The 21,689-nt window shown below is 39.1% G+C and overlaps 1 protein-coding gene across 1 annotated transcript in view; it reads right to left on the reverse strand.

Annotated features, from left to right (window-relative positions):
- The window catches only part of DCHS2 (dachsous cadherin-related 2), a 78,119-nt gene that overhangs the window by 49,474 nt on the left and 6,956 nt on the right, over positions 1–21,689 (reverse strand). Inside the window, exons 3-4 of the mRNA XM_019473141.1 lie at positions 15,031–15,262; positions 619–855 (exon numbers count right to left, since the gene is read on the reverse strand). Of these exons, the coding sequence (XP_019328686.1) occupies positions 619–855; positions 15,031–15,262 (469 nt within the window). The remainder of the gene's footprint in view (positions 1–618; positions 856–15,030; positions 15,263–21,689) is intronic.

Raw genomic sequence — 21,689 nt, forward strand, 5'->3', positions numbered from 1 at the left:
CTAAGGCCTGGCAGGAGAGCTAACCCATCCCTCTAAAAATGATAACAAAACCAAATTGATTAAATACATTTTCAAAAAGTCCTATAAACATTCATCTGGACTTCACCACTTAATTTGAGAAAAAGTGGTGGTGGTGGGGTGGTTGGTTGGTTGTTGTTTTGAGGGGGGTGGTGTTTGGGGGTTTTTTTGCAGCAGCACTTCATATAGATTCTCTGAAACTTCTGAATACTCTGAAACTTCTGAATGCAAGATTTGGCTTGCATGGCTAATGCTTTAACAGAAGCCACACTGTCACACAGACCCTTCCTTACACTTTCACAACATGCTTCCTGTCTCCCCATTTACAATTATAGAAATCCGTCTGGAAGAAAATGGAGGCAGTTGCCAATCCCCATGGACCACCAAGGAGAGTACCACAAATCTACATCTGTTCTAAAGAGCATCTTGATACAGCAGTGATTACACCAGTTGCTGTAAATACCAACAGTAAATACTATTTAATGCTCAACAGACTGAATGAATAATATGAACATTTAAAAAAAAAATTATCTGCAGATTTTTCCAGTTAATGGTCACAACAAAAATGCAATGTAATCTCTGACTGAGCATGCAACTTACTTGGAGGCTCTCTGGCCTTTACGGTGCCGATCGGGCTGTCTTCAGGTGCATCTTCAGGAACAGCAAAAGTATACCGGGATCTCTCAAATATGGCAGGGGCCAAACCAGTCTGAAGGATGTTTACTGTGATGGCTGCATGGGTGGCAGAGGGAAGGCCACCCCCATCCCGTGCAGAAACAGCCAGGAAGAGCGCAGAATGTGCCAGGTGGCCAAGAGCTGAGATCAGGTAAATAATTCCTGAAAGTATATAGAAAAGTACCCAAATAAAACATCCACACAAACAGGGTTGAAGCCCCAAAATACAAATCTTAGGAGCAGTGGGCTCTGTGGAAAGCATCTGGGAAGCAAACACCTGATACCTGATCACAAGCTTCTGGTAAAATACTCTTTAATAGTAAATTCCAAGGTCTGTTGAATTTGCAAGCTGCTAACAATTACATTTTATACAAACTATATGAAATAAGTAATTCTTTGAAAAGAAAATGCAACGCTCTGTCCAGAAATACAGCACTTTGGACATGCCTTCCTCAAGATAGATACATTTTCATCCTTTAACTCTGATGAATGAGACTAGCTGTCTCCAAACACATTCTCTTCTGACTGCTAAAATAAGTGCTTAGTAATATCAGATAATTATGCGCAATTTTCAAATACTCTGTATATTACTACAGACACCCACATCTAACTATTATTACCTAAGATGGTAGTATGGATAGAAAGAACAAACATGGCAGGAATTCTGTCCCATCTTCTTCTACAGTAAAAGCTTGTATGAACTTCAAAGAAAGCTTTGTTTGAGTGAAGACTTCAGTCTCAGTAATGAGAATTACATCCAAACCATAGCTCTCTATGGGATGTTCATAACGGTCCACAATTATCCAAAACTGATACTTGTTAATTGTTCCATGAGAGACAGTTAGTCATTCATTGTCCTGTGCAAGCAAATTAAGGATTTATAAATTAAGATATAAACCCACAAATAAATCATTAGCCTTTAGAGCACTCTGAAATGTCTTATCTAGATGAAGTGAACATTAATACTTAAAAATTTAGGGGAGCACATTAAATCATAGAGCAATATAGCAGATCACAGTATGTTTGTTAGTTCATAAATTGTATAACTAAATTATAACCTGAGGCACACAGTCGAAGACCAGGTGCTTTCAGCCAGGTAAAAGATGGAATAAGGAAATGTAATTATGTCCTAGAGAGCATTAATACTATTTTGTCTTATCCTTTCCAGCATTTTCTCTATCATTGAGCAGGAGGAAGAACACTTTCACTTATTCTGAGGTGACAAAAATCCCTCAATATTCTAAGACCCTTTGGTGGTCACAGATTTTGCCACACACAGAGAGCTATTTGTAACATAAGGTTTTCAACACAAAAATGAAGACAAGAGGTGACAAAATGCAAGAAAATTCTTCTGAGCAATGACTGAGTTTAACTAAATATACACTAAATGCTAAAATTGCAGTGAGATAAGTAGTAAAGTTGCAGTAAACTCAAGTGATTCAACTAATAGGGACAATTCTCTACATACCAACAGGTATTTTTAAGAAAGCACCTATGCTGTTTGTAGAAGCTGGTGAAGACACAAAACCTCTAGCAGCTCAGTAAAACCAAACTTTAAATTTTCAGCTACCTTTGTAATTTCCTGGCTCTCAAGACAGGTTTAGTAGGGATAATGTCTGGCATTCAAGTCAGACATTTAGTGGTCCTATTTGTCAGACAGGATAAAAACTACATTTAACTCAAAGTGCCTTAAGAGAATCCATGCATGATTCAACTACAATATATCTTCTCAAAATTTAGCATGAAGCCACAACACTAATTTGCTACAATGCATTTTTAGGCAGAATAATGGAAAATACATAAAATCCTTATAAATATTCAAATGTGCATGCAGTATACTTTCCAATTATACTGCCAGGACATTATAATAACAAACTGTGTCTTGACATGCTTAAAATGCATTCAAAGGGTTTTCAGGATCAAGGAAGAATGCTTTCCACTAACAACAAAGGACACTTGTTCAAGTGTAACAAACCACAGTAAAAACTCAACAGAGATACAGATGGATTCAGAATTCATTGCCGATCCAGCTCCTATGCCACTAACTGATGCATTTCCAAGAATCAACCTTATTTTGGCCTTTTTTTTCTTTTTTGTCTTCTGATGATGGAGGTTTATGATTGGTTAGACAGCTCAACAAAGTAGTTTTCCAAGGACATAAACTTTTGGCATTTCCTGAGGTAATCTCAGCAACCATAGCTCGAAGGAAAAAGGGTTTTAACCTTTTTTTTCCAGAGGTTAAATGTATAAACATGGAGTTTAAACACTGTCGCTGTCAAATTAAATGAAACCAATCAAATGGACTGTATTTTACTAACTTCACCAATTGGGTATTTTTCTATTGACAAGGCCAAAAATATCTCATTCCCATTTTGGATACTTTAAGATGTATGTGAAGAGTGGGAAAACTTCTACAGAAAAGCATCATGTTGAAATTCTTACTCTCAAAGCAGCAACTAATGACTTCAGAACATCCCTTAGCAAAGGGTGGAGCAAACAGTGCTCCACTCCAGGAACTCCGAAGACCTAGTGGAACACAAATGTTTCAGAACCAAAATTCCTTCTCTGCTGACCTAGACAGCTTACAGCACAGTCCATGCTATAAGCACAGTCCAGTTCAGCTACAGAAAGCAGACAGAAAAGAAAATGGATAAAAGATTTTGCTTTCTCTCTTCATTCCTTTGCTGTGTCCTAGGGAGGGAAGGGAATAAGCAAGTACATCTCGCCAACTCAGTCCTCTCTTGCAAGACCAGGGACACCCTAAGCACAGTGGCAGATTCCAAGTAAAAAAATGTATGTCTTCCATATGGTTCCTTCCAGCCTCAAAACTGTAGTATGCAGGAAATTTTATAACCCAGTTTGACTTTTAATTATATACATTCTGTTTCTTTTAGCAATTGTAGGACTGGGCATTAGCTTTGCATCTGGTGATATATAATCTATACAGACATTTGAGACCGCTCCACCATATGCTGGGGAACATGCCACATTAGGGTCTATTATGGCACCATATGACGGGAACGAAGCCGTAGAAGTAAGCAGCATCTGGGATCCTACTTTCTATACGGTTAGGTAAACACACCAGACTGTGACTAAAATGGACAGTCATGACCACTTGGGTCAAAAGTAGCTGCCAGCATACCTCAGAGCAGCCTGGCTAGGTATATTTGATCTGCTGAAGTACGATGCAGGAGATCCCCTAGTACTACATCGCAAAGGTGGAAACATGGGGCTAACTGCAAGAAACACACGGCCGGAACTAGCTGTGTAAGTCACACATTCGCTGTGCGAAACCCAACAGAGGTATGCCTCGCTAAATGACAGGCTGAAGACGAGTCAGTTTTCCTTTCTTTCCTGCTCTGTAATTAAGAAAACACAGTGGCTTATTATTGTTATTACCATAGTCATTTGCAGCCTGCAATTTGTGGCTTCAGAGAACTTAAAAGACAATTAGGTTGCTGCAGTACAGAATATATTCTTCCATTATGAAAAACAGTTTCTAGAAATGCTGACGATGGAAAGGGAATAATGAGATGGCTCCTCTGCGAGGAACGTTTTACCAAGACCAAAGCTCCCAGCAGGGGACTGCACAGACACAAGTGTGGTTCTACCTTAAGAAGTCACTGCATGAAAAATGCCACCTTCTTTCTTACAGCTTGGCTCCCCATATATATGGACAGTCTTATCTGCTGCCTTTAATAACATTTAATTCCCATTTTTTAAATTTATTGTTTATATTACTGCAGTACCTTGAAGATTTTACCTCTGGTAATTCCCCATTCTGCATGAGAGAGAGCTGAAATCAATTCTGCTTCACAGGTGAACAATCATATAATTACATACCAGATGGAGCATTAACATCCAGCCTCACTTACACCTTGGCAATCTCATTTTCTTGACTAGATCTGCATGGGTGTAACCGACTGCAGATTCCAACCTTTATAAATCAAATACATGACCCAAAGGCTGCCTATCATGATTTGCAAATGCATTTTAGACAGAATCTGCAATGCTGGTTGCATGTTAGCAACTGCTACTGCAGGCTCTAGTTTGGGAACAGCCCTGCTCCAGGGCAGGTTAGCTCAGCACAGCCACGTTGAAATTTACAGATGTTTTGCTGCAGAACAATCTGTGCTTACTGGCTAGCATAAATTGTTACAACAGTTTCAGGGATTCAATGTACAGTGAGAGCTAGTACTAATGAAGGGCGAAATCATGACTGTCAACTCTTTGACCTGCTTCATACTTCCTCACTCACTGTATGCGCTAGGGCACTAACTTCCAAGAAGTTATTGCTCTCCACTTCATGCCTATCAACAACAAAAGATATATGAAGCCAATGTTTGCCCAGAACGTGCAAACACGTTAGTGAAAGACAGGACTCTGCGGCACCCACCATCCTCTGGAAATGACAGAATTTCTCATGGGATTTTCTTTTTCTTATTTTTGTGGAGATGCACCCTACTCCACAGGTGGGTTAGCTGCTAAGTGATGTTTCTCAAGAGTTAAGGGCAGGAGACAAGGGCCCGCATATAACGATTCTTTTAAAATGTATTTTTGATCTCCTTCATGGTCCTGTATTCTGTCCTAACATTACAACAGCACACATCACCAAAGTAGGTTCAGTCACCAAAAGCACTTTTTATATGGCAGAAATAACACTGGTTATCCCAATAGGATTTCCACACATACCTCTAGCTGACCACTTTGAAAACCTATCTGTTTTTCCACAGGGTCCTCATGTAAGCAAAGCAAAAACCAGCCCTACATTTATAGCCATTCATAGGTAAACAAAACATTTACCACTAGTCAAGCACTGCAGAGGCAAAGATAAAAATCAGGACACACTAACTTCCATAACAAAGTCTGGATTGCATAGAAACGTGTACTCATTTAAATAGCTTCCGATATTTTCTCATTGTGCATGAAATAAAAAAGCAACTTTAGAACACAGCAAGAGGAATAAAATCGACAACTATCAGTAGCGTTCCCTAAGACCACGAAACTGAACACCCTAACAACTTTAAACGATGGCAGTATTTCTTCAGCAAATATCCTAGGATGGGTCAGCTGCCATGACCTAACACGCGGCTCAGACAGTAAGCAGATGGCAAAAAGGTACATATAGTTCATCACCCCAATTCACCTTCAAAGCTGGCCGCTGGACCTGCTGTTTAGTACTGCGTAGGTCAGTGCTGACCCACTGACCTGCTCAGAGCATGTCTCGCCCAACCGAGCACGCCAGCTTCTCAGCGCGGAGACGCACATACAGCTTTGCTTTTCATGTGCTTTTTATGTGTCGGAAAAATATTCAGGATGAGCATAGACAGGGTGATCCTCCGAGAGGTGGATGCAGTCAGGGGGTGTAGACTTTGCATTAACATTAAAACCAGCATTATTCTAGGGAAGAATGATAGTGTTTCTGCTTGACATTTCTATTTAACTTTATCTGACTCATTGTCCATCCTCTAATCTTAGCATCGCATTTAGGTTCCAGTTTTAGCAATTTACCTGTATTTAAAATGCACCTTTTTTAGTGAAGCTGTGTTCTTGATGGTAACCATAACAACACTCTGCAAAATGCACTGTTTGAAATGCTGGTTTAATAACTGTCAGGGGAAAGGGAAGAATTAATGAGGAATTACATTGTTATTTACAGTCTACCTGCTGTAATATGCACAGCTTCAGCTTATAGGAAACGGCTTTAAACAGCTTAATCTTGATGGCACAAACACTGTTTCGAGTTTCAGTGAATAAGAGGACTATTGCAAGTTTGAAAGTATTCAGTATTTTAATGTTTTTGTAGTAAATAACTGATTCAACTTGCATCAATCTCCTATCTACATTTGTACTCTACAGCAGCCTCATACCCCTGCACGGGGAATGCTTTCAACAGTGGCCCCTCTCTAGCAGATTCTTGTGCTAAACTCATATAGTTCTCCTCTTAAAAAAGGAAATGTAAATAAAATAGCTTAGTGTCTACAGCCACTACTATTTAAACATACGGTGTTTAGTCACAAGACTCTGCTTAGCATATGAAAGTCTATTCCAGAGCACTTCATCCAAATCCAACCAGGTTGGTAATCTGCAACATAAGGAACCAGCACCTGGATCTATAAGGTAATATACACGGTTTTAACGCTGCGGCTCTCCCACAAGCACAACATTACTATTTGAAATACTAGAGGTTACAGACAATTTTAGTGAGCTAAGACGTATTCATCAACACCCAAAATATGAATTTCTAATTAAGGCAGTTCCATTATTCACAAGCAGAATATCCACCTGAGCATCAGCCTCTAATGTCAGGCAAGACAGGGAATGAGTCTAGTATTAGAATGTTTTTGTATCATCTAGGCTCAGTTTTCTCTTACACAAGTGCTTTTCAGACAAAGACTTGCAATGCACTATTTGGGATGCAAATTTTTTTTGTCTCTAGAGACTACAGTCCGATAGTTTAGGAGGTCATATGCCTCCTAGTGCTCAGGGGCAGGTAAAGGAACATGTAAAGCTGGCCTCTTTCAGCCTTCCCATCTGCCATCTAACTGTGAAAAGGTTAAACACAATTCCGCAACTTGAAGAAGTGAGTCCAGAGGACTGGACTTAAAAATATGAAGTGGTACTTATATTTGCATTAGCAGCTTTTTGGATGAAGTGTTTAGCCTATTTGCTATCTGAACACCATGAAAATTTTAAATTCTCTAGCTAAATTTTTTTTTACAATTTTATTTACGTATTTACTATTTCAGTAGTGCTTTCTATGCATGGTTCAAAGTTTACGACAAAACAAGTTAGCATGATGGTTGTTTATTTTGTAGGGAAAAACTTATTTATAAAGCATCCTCTGTAAATGTCCTCAGGTGCTGGACAACCCTAAAACAATGCTCATGAATCCCATGAAAAATTGCAGACAGATAAACAAAATTCGTAATGCTTTTTTCCAATGATTTTGAGAAGCTGAGATTTTAAAGAAGGCAAATGTTTTAGAGCAACTGTTCTACCAATTAATACTATTGTATTTTAAAAGTTTGGTTGCCTATTGATTTCAAAAGGGATGATGAATCCCTAAGGAAAATGTATGCAACATTAAGAGCCCATCAAAGAAAGGCCTCAAACAGAAGCTGGATCAGACCCATTCAGAGCTTTCCAAACCCCTACATTGGTTCTAAAACAAGTGTTCCATTGAACAAGCTCCCAATGAAGAGCGAGCAGGGCAAGCTGAACATGCCCCCGCCAGCTACAAGCCAGGCAGGCAGTAGCACTCTGAACAAGCTGCCGGCAGCAGAATGGCCCCACGCTCCCCATTTAGCAAGAAACGGCAGTGCTTTAGCTATGAAGTCCCCAGTACATGCGGCTATTCTGAGCAGGGAAGCTGCTCCACTTTGCCCAAAATGCTTAAAGAAATATTAATAGGGTAAAAAATAGTCCTACAACTCCAACTTTAATCATGTGATTACAACACTCACCAGAAGGCAAATAGATTCAATGTTGCTCAAAGCAAAGGAAGAACTCAACTGGGTCTTTCTGGTGACCACAGCAATCGCTGTTAGGGATTTCAGTTCCTCGCTTACTTTGTGAATCTATTGCTTCATTTCCTTTGTTTTTAACGTTCAAGTCAAATGAAACATTTTGCTTGATCCTGGTGAACTGTTGTATTTTCAAAGACAAAGGCAGAGCCTTCCCCACGCAACCTACACAGCTCCAGCACTGCCATACCATCCCACCAGGTCACCTTTGTTTGCTTAGCTTATTGAAGTTTTCTAAAGATATCTTTTTAATCAAGGACCTTTTCAATCAAGCTGCCAGCCTGCAGATTCAACAACAGCTCAATGCACAACCTGGTAAGAAAACTCAACTGCATGGTAACTGGAGATGATATTTCTTTGAAGGCACTGTACCAAAAGATGCACGTTTCCAGCAGAGATATAGAATGAAGCCTAATATAAGCCAATAAGATATATTTTCTGTTCTTATAGTAAGAGCATTATGAAACATTCCAGATGCTCATCTTAATCCTAACAAACTGATTTTCTACTACATACACTCCCCTACTACGTTCATTTTAACAGTCCAACAGCATGAAGGCATTTTGCGAAGGCTGTCTGCTCTCTTTGTGTGACCTGCCGCTTTCTTCTTTTCTTTAGGTTAACTGAGAACATGAAGTACATTAAGTACATCTGTACTTAAGACCTATACAGTCTCTATCAAAGAAAAGTGTTGATTGTCTGAACTTTACTGTACAAATCTCACATCATTCCTCCCCTCCAAAATGGGAGGTTTGGGCATAATTTTTTCCTCTTCTCCATTTTTCTTGTTTTCAGCCCACATCATCTGTGCAATGCCATAGGATTTCGCTCTTTGTCTCATCTGGTGGGTTCTTCTGTTTCCGAGATCTGACATTCACTTAACTACAAGAAACAGGGGTGGGCTAGAGTATTTTTGTAAATACTTCGCATTGTATCGTGCACAATGAATGTCAAGTACACGTCACCCCACTATTGCATGGTTGAGTTTTTGGCATATAGCTCGTAGGAATTCTTCTCTTTGTAGATGGTCGATTCTATTGGATTTTATTCATAAAAGAAAAAAGAGACGCATACATTAAGAGCTGGCACTATGGATATTTTTTCATGCTGTTCTGCTACACAGCTTTCTTTCAGAGCCAAAATCTGCACTCTCACACCTACTACAGCAAGTTTTGTGTGCTTCAAGGAGAATATACTGTTTCCTGTACTCTCTATGTTAGATTTCTCATTAGATGAGATCTCAGTGAAGGTAAATGTCCACAAATTACTCAGCTGAGACCACTAATTTTTCCTTTGTGACTTAACTCAAACAAAATTCTTCAAAGTTGGAAACTTAGTGAGCTAAAGCAATGTCTCAGGCATATTCCTCTGATTTGCAGTATTCTGAATATGCTATCAATTTCATATGAAAAATCAGAAAAACAGTAATTGAAGAAACTGCAGTTTAAAAAAAAAGTGGCCTCAAAATGTTCCAAAATAAAACACTCCTAATTTTAAATGTTATTTATGTGAACCTCTTCATATGTTTAGCAAATGTACTACATGCTGTATGAAAATGCCAAAAGTAGTTTAAAAATAAACTATTTTTTCCTACAATACTATATTAAAACATCATTAATCATCATAAAAATGGCCTTGTTTTCTTTAGAAAGGATGCATGCCCATTTTACTTTGATGCATGTTACAATCTGCTATGTATTAAACATTGTATAATACATGGAGTTAAGCAAAGTTTGGAATTTTTCCCCCAAAAAAGTAAATTTTGGTATTTCAACTTTTGTTTTCAACCTGTGTTGTAATAAAAAGAAATCAAAACTTTTGCATGCAATGAAAATCTCCTAAGATGTGACTGTTAAACAACAACATTTCCATTTTCTTCAATAAAACAAAACTTGTCAACATCCTTAACTAGAATGAATCTATTCTGGTGCTCTGAACAAAATAAAAAAGTTTATTTTAAGTCAGTTTGACATTAAATTGCATTTACATATGGTGCCATAGTACAGTAATGGAAGTAGTACAGCACTAAATTGCACACTGCCAAAACAAGAAAAACATACCAGTGGAAGGACCATTCTGCACAAGCTCTACTCTTAACCCCTCCTTTTGCATCCGTTACCAGGCACTGTTAAAGAGACAAGATACTGGACCTAAATCTGCCTTTTGGCTGATTAAGTTATTAATACTTATAGTCTTGAAATTGCATGTCCTTCAGATGTATTCCTCCTTTTATTCTTCTCCAGTGGACTAAGCTCCTAGAATTTTCTACATCTCTTCCAGGACTTTTTAGTCGCATGATACCCTATGCTCTTCAGATAAAAAGAAATCAGAATGCATCTTAAAGGAAATTAATGAATTTTTAGCAAGCCAAAATTTCCTCAAAAGAATGCTCGTTTTGCAAAAGCTGTACTTTGTGCTGGAGAAAAAAAAATGCTAAACTACTGACCAGCTCTTGTAACAAGGCCTGTCTGTCGTACTCAATATGTACTTTTTGGCATAAATAAGTAACAGATGGTATTATGACAAAAGGTTGATCCAAGTATCTTCAAGTCAATGAAAAGATCTCCAAATTCTTCACAGAAACAGTCTCAGTAAAATACAAAGAAGGATAGTCACAGCCTCTGTTTTAGGCATCTAATTTAGGTAGGATTCACAGAAACACAAGCCTAAATATTTTATGTAGTCTAAAGAAAGAAACAGAGACACTAAGTTAAATGCTTATACTGCTGTAATGTACACTGTGTTAATGCTACTTTCTCTACATCCTTTTTATACTAGGTTTAAATCACTAATACCATCAAATAAACATAAATCAATGGCTGCTGCCTTTTACTTAGCCTTCATGAGAGCTTTTGCTGCACACAGTGACTAGCTAGGGGACTTGTTCTAAGGATATGAACAGACTATTTACCTGAAGACTGACACATGAAGTCACACTGGCCCAAAATAATTTTCAAATATTACTAATTTTGTTGCTTTGAAACAGCTTCCTTGAACCAGGGCTACAGTAAGATGATAATCATCTTTTTACCCAGCTCTTGAGAAGGGTATCACTAAGATCAACGGAAAAATGAATTATATGCCCTTGGGTGAAGGACAACATTAATGCTTGTAACATAATTAAAGTTTATAAATTCAATTGTTAATCCCAAAATCTTAAAGTTAAGTACTGCGTAGGTTTTCTGCTGCACTTGTGATTGTATCCTGTAACTTACATTTTTAATTACCTGCTCAGCCATAACTATAAATACACTGTCTTTCAGAGAGCTTGTTAGGTAATGATGGGAAAATAAACAAACATAGCTCAAACAGTTTCTCAGCCAGAACAGCTCTTCAGCTTGCTCTGTTCTAATCAATTCACAAATGCTGTTCATAGATCATGCATGGATCAGATATCTACAAAAGGAAACATAATGAAGCCAAGATGTTGCTTACACCAACACTAGAAACAAACGATAGCAAGAGTCACGAACTAGCAGAGGAACTGGTTTACAGTTCCCTATCCATACGTTTTTCTAGTTACACAGTTCTTAAAGTGGTTTTTCTTGAGGACAGTCTATCATCAATCAAATGAAAAATACTTCATTTCAATTTTTTCTCAAAGGGAAATGCAATAAATGTTATTTACGAGTATAAGAGCATATCACAAACAATAAATGCAGTATCTAAAAGCTAAAATAGCAAACAAATACCACTAATAAATACTTGTTTAGAATTCAAAAAACTTTTCAATGGAATATCTATTTGCTCAATGAAAGGGTCTTCCTTCCCACTCCCATTGAATTTATTATCTATATACAACATCCACATGTCACAGTGCTTGAAACAAAAGATGGAGCCCCTTCAAGGAGCTTGGACGTGGCTCTACCTCATAATAACTATGTATCAAAAGCACCATTGATATATTCTATACAGTCAGTGGTTGACCAGCTGCTATGATACCCTGTATTGTGAACACAGCTCACTATGCAAAGCTAAAAGCTTTATTGATACATCTATACAATTGCTTTAACAAGGCAACAGCCAGAAGCAAGCCATAGCAGTGAAGAATTCGGGTTACAGTTTTTATTTTATTATTTTATCCACTTCTCTTTTAAAAATGAAAAAGGTAATGGGGGAAAAAAGTAAATCTTTAGTCAATATTTTAAGTACAGCACTCCAAAAATACCCCTGAAGAAAACTACAGTGAGATAAATTTTCAAATCCACAATCTAGATGCCATAAAATAGAAATTACATATGCCATGGAGAACAGCATCATCTTGCATGTGATTTTAATGTATCATAGTGTAATGTGACAAACTGTTAGCTACTAATTAATTTAAATTTCATACTGAAAATATCTCTGTCCACTTCTACGTAAAATGCTAAGGGCTATAATAAACATAATAAGTCAAAAAGACAAATGCACTGATTTTCATTCCTCATTTCTAAATGCTCTATCACTGAGAAAAATTAATCATTGAAAAAATAAAACTTATTGGGAAGGCAAATTCATGGAAGACTCCAACACCATCGCTGTGCCTCCTTTTAGGTCCTCTAATAATGAAAAGAGCAGATAAAACAGAATATGCCATACTGCAAATTGGAAAAACTGCAGAACACATCAGTAACAGACTGCACGTCCACAAGATCAGAAAACCAAAGACCAAAACTGTAGTATGATCTTGTTTGGCTTATGGGTTTGGGGATCCACCTCCTGAAGAATTCCTATTTCTTGTCATACTCGTTCATTTCCCTCTGTTCACAAAATGCAGCCCACATAACTAGATAAAGTCCCTCGCATAACCTTCAGAGAGACACATCTAAATTAGGCCATATATCACAGCATATGAAGACAGCTTTAGCATGACGAAAACTGGAAAATGTCACTGTCCTAAGAAGAAGTGAGGAGGAAGAGCTCAAAATCTCTGTGCCCTAACAGCGCGCCACTTGTTTCATCTCCCTCTGAATACAGAACAGCTTTCGCAGCACAAAGATTGCAAAACTTCTGTGTGACAAATTGGCAATTTTAATGTCTGTTTTGTTTATAATGTTTATTTTTGCCGAGTTTAAAAATCATTCTGCTCGCCAGTGACTGAGCATAAGCATAAGCACTATTGTAGGTAGACGTGGAAGAATATAAAAAGAAAAAGTGTATTCTTCAGGAAAAAAAGCCACCACACACCAGTAATATTAATAAGTTAAAATTAGACACAGCCTGACCTGGTGAATTACCCAGGACATCTAATTAAGTGCAATCGGATTCCAAGCACTATAATGTTGAGAGTAGCGTCTCTGACCTAAATGCTCTTCTCATCATGAAATGTCAGCAATAATGACCTCAAGGAACTTCACCCTGAATTTGGTCCACCTTTGATAAAATACCATGATAGATCCACAAGATAATAGTAACTTATAAACTTATATGGTCTTCATGATTAAGCATGACATTTTTCCCATACAAAGTGCCAAAACTGGAAAAAAAGGCCAAAAGGTCACAATCCGAGGAAGAAGCCTTTCAAAAGACAGGACTGCTGCAAAGCCAGTGCTGCTAGCATGATCCACAGGGGCTCTCTCTGACAAGCCTGCTCGGGCAGTTTTAAAATGACCAGTTAAATGCCTGTGGAGATCCAGCTCCCTAAATATTGATTGACCTATATATTTTTGGCATCAGTTATGCCCCAGAGAATCTGATTTGACAGGCATTTAAAAGGCCACAGTTAAATAAACTCTGAAATAGCCAAGACAAGGAGACTGACTTCCTAAAAAGATTAGTTTCTTCTGTTCATCAGAATATTTTGAGGACCGTGTAAGAAAGTGAAAATAGGCACCATTTTGAAAGAATAGAGCCTTGCAACATTTCGTACGCCAAACAGCTAATATATGCACATGTACAACAGCCCAAAAAATTCTTAAAACGTGTAAAATAATCCCCTGTGCCATGACCATCATGAAGCAAAACCGTTGATCAGGATACCTTCATATGCAAGGGCTGGCTCTCAAGTAAAATGGTAGCTGCAGTTAAGTTAACCACTCCCTGAAAGACAGAGTGAACATCTGTAGATAACACTGCTCATGTTCTTCCCAGTTGACATTGGTAACTATTTTAAGGCTAGAAAGCAGACTACAGGGGCTGCGTTGTGGCCATGGGAAAAGTAATTCAGCCTGTAAGATTCAACCTGTCTTCGAAAAAATCCACCCAGATTTGCTTTTACCATAATTGTTTTCTTGCTCTCATTGTCACTCCTTCATTGAACCTCTCTCCAGAAACCAGAAGGATGAAGAGTCACATCAGGAAATAAAAGGCAGAAAAAGACATTTACAAAGCTAATCATTGAGTCAAACAGGGAGGCAGCTGCATATTATAAGACCGTGAGCAGAATGGAGACTTATTCTAGCACAGTGTGGGGAAAGAAGATTAGGACAGAAACAGAGAGATGAAATGAAAGGACAAGCACCTTGAAGGGCCTTTTATTGCTCCTCAAGAGTAAGACCTAAACGTTTCAGGAATTCAGATATTATTGTAAAAAATAACGTTCTGATTATTTCTTACAATGATGAATAGATTTATGGCTGAAAATAGTGGATAAGTGGCATACTGCTTGTCCTGTATTGTACTGGCAAGTACTACGTTTCCCATTCTCCCGTTCATTCCAGTGAATGCAAAGGTTTCACGTTAAACCTAAATCCTCCATCTTCCTCTAGAATTAGTTTCCAGCAGAATCTAAGTTTCAGCTGTATGACATGACTCCAAATAAAAAAAGCATTGTCAAGGAAAAGATACGTGTTGTATAATTATAGCCTTTCTGAATCATAGACTCATACAGTACCTGTGGATGTATCCACTGTGAAAAAAGAAGAAAATTCTCCCGGGACCAGTTCGTATGTGACAGCGCCATATATTCCCGAATCTCTGTCTGTGGCAACAACATTGATGATCTCTGTTCCTGGCTGTGTGTGACTGCTGATGCTCGTCACATAGATGGCTTGTTCAAAAACAGGTTGATTATCGTTAATATCTTCTATCTCAATGCGAACAAAAGCTTGGGCACTCAGCCCACCCTGTTGGATAAATCATAAAGATGAAAACAAAAAACAAGGTCAATTTTAAAAGTGTACACAATAGAATGATGCAAATCTGCCTTCAGCCCATCATTAGGAAATGGAACATGCTGCAACAATATTGAGCAATGAAAACGTCTGTTTAAAACAACTTACGATATCTGTAATACCCCAAAATACTGCATTCAGGCAAGATACATGCTCAGAACAACTCCAGTGGGCTGACTGAGTACACAAAGAAGTTCAGCTTCTTACAACGGTGAGGCCTGAACACAAAGTTATTTTTGTTAATACTAACGAGCACTACACATATCAAATCCTTGCTAGTCTAACCTCACTTGTTTTTACTGTAATCACCTACACACCACTTACTCCTTCACAGATAAAAGTCAGGGCTTTCTGCCCCAGAAACACATGCCTCTCAGGTGACTGTGGTGCTCCAGTAAAGCAGGAATAACTTCTTTCTATCTATGAGTCTTTCAGATTTAAAAGCATGACCATCATAACAGCGAATATGAGGCTTTTTCAACTATTTATTAGGAACACAGACTGAGAGCAGAGCAGTGCAGGACAGCCAAAAGCTGACCTGTCAGGCTGCTGCCTGCAAGACCTTTCCTTAATTTACCACCCTGGCAGGTTTAAGCAGTTCTGCTCATGCAGTGTGTGTGTGTGTGTCTATACATATATATATATATTTGTGTATATGTAGGAGTGTGTGTGTATATATCTATATATATATATATGTATGCGCGTGTGCTTGTCTACATACCCACAGCTTCACTTCGTGTACACAGAGACAGAACAATACCAAATTTGACTGAAGCACATAGCTGAAATGACTTGTTGATGTAAAATTTGTAACTGATTACATAAAACTATTTCCAGCATGTTTGTGATTTTGCAGGGAAAGAGGTCTCGCCACGCTTTCTAGGGGTCTTGGCTCAACTTCTCTGCTCGTTTCTTTTCCCTACACGAACAGCTGGGAAAAGAGCCAGGCCTTGGTCGCAGCTTCAGCACCGTACCTCTTTGCAACGCCAGCCCAGCTGCTGCGCTGCTCTCCACACGGTTGAAGCTCTTGCTACAGGTGCACACCAAGAGCCCACTGAAATACCATGCGGGCAGCCACGGGACCATGTTTAGCCTTGCTCTGCAGTGAAACTGGAGAAGTGAGGAGCAACTGCAAACTGGCTTATTAAACCATGCTACAGCAAAATCACAATTTGCCATAGCAAAGCACTGGATTTTGTGACAATCTGGAAAAAAGACAGTTCTGTGCGTGCTGAAGTGTGGACCCCACAGGGCCCTGAGTGAAACAAATGGCAATTTACTTCTCAGAGGCACTACCTCGTACTCCCTGTGGACTCCCTCCGTCAGTTTGGAGGGGTTCATATCTCCAAGGTTATTTTACAGCTGTAACAACTATAGACATTTTTAAAAGAAAGCAGCTCCACTTGCAGCACAGCTAATGGTGAATGCTGGGGCACTGACATGTACAACGGCGGCACAAAGCAGCACACGTATGTATAGCCTGCATGTGCTGTATGCAGTACATTAAGATACAGACTGAGGAAGAATCCCGTGCTCTTCAAAGTCACGCTGAGAGCGCTGTGCTTGTACCAATTGGTCACTTACCGAAACCGCTGACACAGATCGGATGTTCGTACGTACACATGACAAGCTATGCTGAGCAAGTCCAAACTTAATTTTGCAGTCACAGTAGCTATGATATTAAAAAATTAACTAGGTTGCATATTTCTGCAACCTAATTGTTCATGTCAATTATTTTTAAACCTGACCTTCAGGAAACTATCCAATGATTCAGACTGGATACTACTCCTTTAGACTTGCCCTGCTGCATAACCATGTCCCCCAAAACTATTTTTGAAGGTTTGCTTATCATGTCTCCAGGGTCTGACTTGCTTTTGGGCAAAAATACTATCTGCATTCTCCCCCACATTTCCATAGTGGTTTTTGCTTTGTTCCGTTTTTGTTTATTCTTCCATGTAGTAATATTACCTCTGTTGGGTGGCAGTGACATTCCCATGAAAGCTCAAGTATGTGGAAAATTAAGATGATCTTGTGCATCATGTGTCTATGTTTCACCCGCAGACAGGAGATCTGGCCCACATCCTCCTGGCGTGCTTAGGTTTTCTTCCAAAGAAAATAAGGCATGGCATGCTTCCAGGGCTCACGCTGCGGCAGAGGCAGCTGGCAGCCAGGACACACGGCTGGAGACCAGGACTGTGAAGGGTACTGGGCTAGCACCAGCCTCAAACTACTGAGGCAGCCATGAAACCCTGTGCTGATATGGGGAAGTGGAGATGTGCAGATCTAGTGGGCTCACTGCCAACACCCCAACCCCACTTTAGGGTAAGCCTCTTTCCCAACACCTTGATTTCCACAGGAAGGAAATCCCTGCACAGGAGCTAAAAGGGGAGCCCTGCGTGCTCTGTTCAAGACCACTATCAGAAGATGCCCTGTGGCTCCACAGCTTTCAGGCAGTTTAGGACAGGACTCAGAAACAACATTTTTAATGGAAGAAGGGCAAGAAAGAAGTGAGGTCAAGAATAAAAAGCATCTAAAAAGAGGCAAAGTTTGGAACAGCATGAAACCAGGCTGCAAAAACTCATGAGAACTTGTATTAAACTGCTTCTTCCAAGTTTCATTATTGCTAAACAGAAATAAAAAAACCCTCCAGTCTCCAGCCAATTTGTATTTATCCTATAGAGTTATGTAAAGACTGCAAAGTCTTTGGAAATTGATCAGTTCTAAGTATATGGGGGAAGCAAGTTGCAGACCTACTACCTACCTAATCTCTTAGAAGACTGACCAAATTTTATCATGGAGACAGATCCTTCTTTTCCTGAAGAAGCAGTGTATCCCCTCACACATGACCAGTCTCCAGCCAATTTGTATTTATCCTATAGAGTTATGTAAAGACTGCAAAGTCTTTGGAAATTGATCAGTTCTAAGTATATGGGGGAAGCAAGTTGCAGACCTACTACCTACCTAATCTCTTAGAAGACTGACCAAATTTTATCATGGAGACAGATCCTTCTTTTCCTGAAGAAGCAGTGTATCCCCTCACACATGAGTCAAGTATGATATTAACTTACTAACTTACAATATTAACTGGTTATGGCCCAGTTCTTGCTCTGGCTATGAAAATTTTTGAGTATCATCCCAGGTGAGAAGGAACAAACGGCTTCTATTTCTAACCACATGGATACACTTCATCTACTCAGAAGCAAGCACAACATAGTAGATCTTCCAAAATGTGAAGGTTGATTTAAAGAAGTCTGTTGCTGACAGAAAATTACACTTGTCAAAACATGTTACAAGCAACAGAAAGCCACAGTTGTTCATTTTGAAATCCCTTTCCTCAAATGTTCAAGTATTTTTAACTACTGTTGTGCTGTTTGATGCAACAAAAAGTCAAAATTACAACAGCTTCATTGTCAGAATCCTGAGAGTTGTGTGTCCCATGGAACAAAAAGGGGACATAAGAAACTACCACCAAGTCAAAACAACTGCAAGTAATATTTTCTTTACTTTGGCAGGACCAAATTCGTGTGAAAATATAAAGCTATTAGTACACCTCTTTATCATGTCTCCAAAAAAAAAAAAAATTATCCTGCCTTTGGCAGGAGAGACTCTGTATCTTATTAAGTAGAAATGGTGCTACTTCGAATAGCTGTATTTCTTTGTCTTGATGCTGTAAAATGCTTAAGAATCCATCAAGATTTCCATGACAGCCTCCAAGACTTTTGTCAGTGAATTGTGCTGTCAAATTTTTGTTCCAAACTAAACTATGATATACAGGATCTCTGACATGAAGACATATTTTCTTTTTTTTTTTTTGTGTTAAACCTAAAAGATATGTCACCTTGAAGTCATGATGCTGTCAAAATGGAGAGACACTGCCAATTATTTCAAAAGCCTTAACTTCTTCAGAAGCTTTGCCTATGAGTGTTGAGCTCTTATCTCTACGTTTCAATGGGTCCGGTGTAAAAGACAAATAAAATTGGACAAGCGGTGTGGTTTACCAAAAAGCAAGAGATGAAGAACAAAGTATTTTTCTATGCAGAAAGGCAGTAAGAGCGTCACTAAGGTTTCAGTATTATTAGAAGTTCTTCGGAGTCTAAACAAATACCATCATATGTAACTGGCAGAGTTTACATGTTTAACGAATGATTGTTCCGGTACCTGTTTAAAGATGGTAACATAAAAGGTGGTAATGCCATACTCTATGTTGATAGGCAATTTCATAAGCTGCTGCAAGTGATGTAAATTGAAAGAGTTCAGAATACACTATAAATTCCCCCAAAAATGTATCATTGCACTTCAGCCTTGAAGCCCAAGCGTGGTCTCTTCTTTCCATGATAAAACTTCCACTTACAATCTCATCACGTCAAATTGGGGATTATGTCCATTTTTTTTTTCTTTTTTTAAAAGGAAACATACCTTCATAAAAGAAAAAGTACTCTTACTATTCAAGTGAACTGCTTACCTACTTGTCCCTCAGTATGTCAAAGCTCCTCTTCTGAGCAACAGACCTTGAAAGTCATTACATGCAACTACATACAAAATACGTGGTTTTGAAGAAACCCAGGCATAGTATTGGAGTCAATACTATGAGGCAGCTTTAGCGAAGTGTTCTGTGACAGCAAGGTTGGTTTATGCACAATACGTAACGATAAAGCTCAGTCTTTCCTCTCAATTTTTCGCATATGTGCACTTTAATTGCCTGTGTAAACATTCTCAAAGCTTTAAGTTGAATTTTGAAAGATTGCTTCCTAACAAGAAGTAGTAACACCCATCTGTGTAAGGAAGCACATAATCCTGACTAAACTCAGTAAGTGATAATCTCGAGCATACAGTGCAGATGTGATCACAATCCTCTATATAACTGTACCTTCATACTTAGCAGATGCACTTGTATATGCAATTAGATAAGACTTACGATCTACTTTAAAGCACTGTATTTGAAATTCTTAGGTTTTTATGTTATTTTCTACAAGTGCATCTGATTTTGAAGTAGTTTTCAGCATACAAAAAACCTGATCTTTTTAAAAAAAAAATCAGAAAAGGATAAAAAGACTTAAGACTCACAAAGATAGAAATCTAAGAAAGATGGCAATTAAAAGTCTTATCTTAATACTAATCGACTGGCGATGAAAAGAAGCATCCTTGTTTCTTTTATAGGGAATGCTAGGTCTTCAGTTTTTCAGCTGCTACATAATCATTGCAAAAGGTTGACTACACCATTTTCACTCAAGTGAAACTGCCTGTATTGCAGGTCTGCAGACCACCTCCCTGCTGTCAAAAGCACTTTCACACTGTGCTACACAAAGCAACCTCAGTCACAACAGATAGCCTGTACGTCCTTGCAGCACTCACAAGATCTTCAGAGCACTCTCTCTGAACCCGAGTACTGGACATGCCCTGTAGCCTGCACATATAAAAGTAGCTCTGTGCCACTGTGTTGCTGTCCGCCAGCAGCTTCTAACAAGAGGACAGGGAAGGAGCTGCCCAGATTAGCAGATGAACGTATGGGATAGTATCGCTTCACGCTGCATTCCCAGGTCAGTCAGGTCTGCCAGAGGGCTGTAGGGCTCTACCCCCATGCTCCAGAGCCAAGGTAGGCTGCATGCTCTTCTGCTTCTCTCCATCATTCTCTAGCAGAAATTATTTCCATGGGTTTTGCCCTATGACATGGACGCCCTTTCGCTTGGAGAAAATATGGCCCAAAATCAGCAGATCTTAGTCCAGGCAAAGGCTAACAGATGGGTGGGGGGAAGAGAGAAGCACTGCTGGAATGAGTCCCACAGCTGGAGTGCTGGGTTGGAGGGCTACAGGCTGTTCAGGAGGGATAGGCAGGGCAGGCGAGGTGGAGGTGTCGCTCTATTTGCAAGGGAGAGGTTTGATTGTACAGCCCTTACAGTTAGTGATGATGTAGCTGAGAGCCTCTGGGTGAGGATTAGGTGGATTAGGAAAACAAAGAAGATGTTGTAGTGGGTGTCTACTACCTATCGCCCAGCCAGAATGTAAGCACTGATGAGTTATTCTATAGGCAATTAGGAGAAATTTCTGAATCGGTAGCCCTTGTCCTTGTGGGAGATTTCAACTTCCCAGACATGAACTGGGAATATCATACTGCTGCGACGAGCAGGTCTTGGAAATTCTTTAAGTTTGTAGGAAATAACTTCTTGTCACAGGTACTCAGTGAGCCAACTAGGAAAGATGCCCTCCTAGACTTGCTATTTGTGACTAGAGAAAGACTCATGGGAGATGTGATGGTAGGTGGCTGTGTGGGCCACAGTGATTTTGAAATGGTTGAGTTTAAAATTTTCAGTGTAATGAGAAAAAAGGACAGCAGAGTTGCTACCCTGAACTTCAGGAGAGCAAACTTTAAGCTATTCAGGGA

This window comes from Aptenodytes forsteri, unplaced genomic scaffold (assembly GCF_000699145.1).
Source record: "Aptenodytes forsteri isolate BGI_AS27 unplaced genomic scaffold, ASM69914v1 Scaffold6, whole genome shotgun sequence".
NCBI classification, from domain to species: Eukaryota; Metazoa; Chordata; class Aves; order Sphenisciformes; family Spheniscidae; genus Aptenodytes; species Aptenodytes forsteri.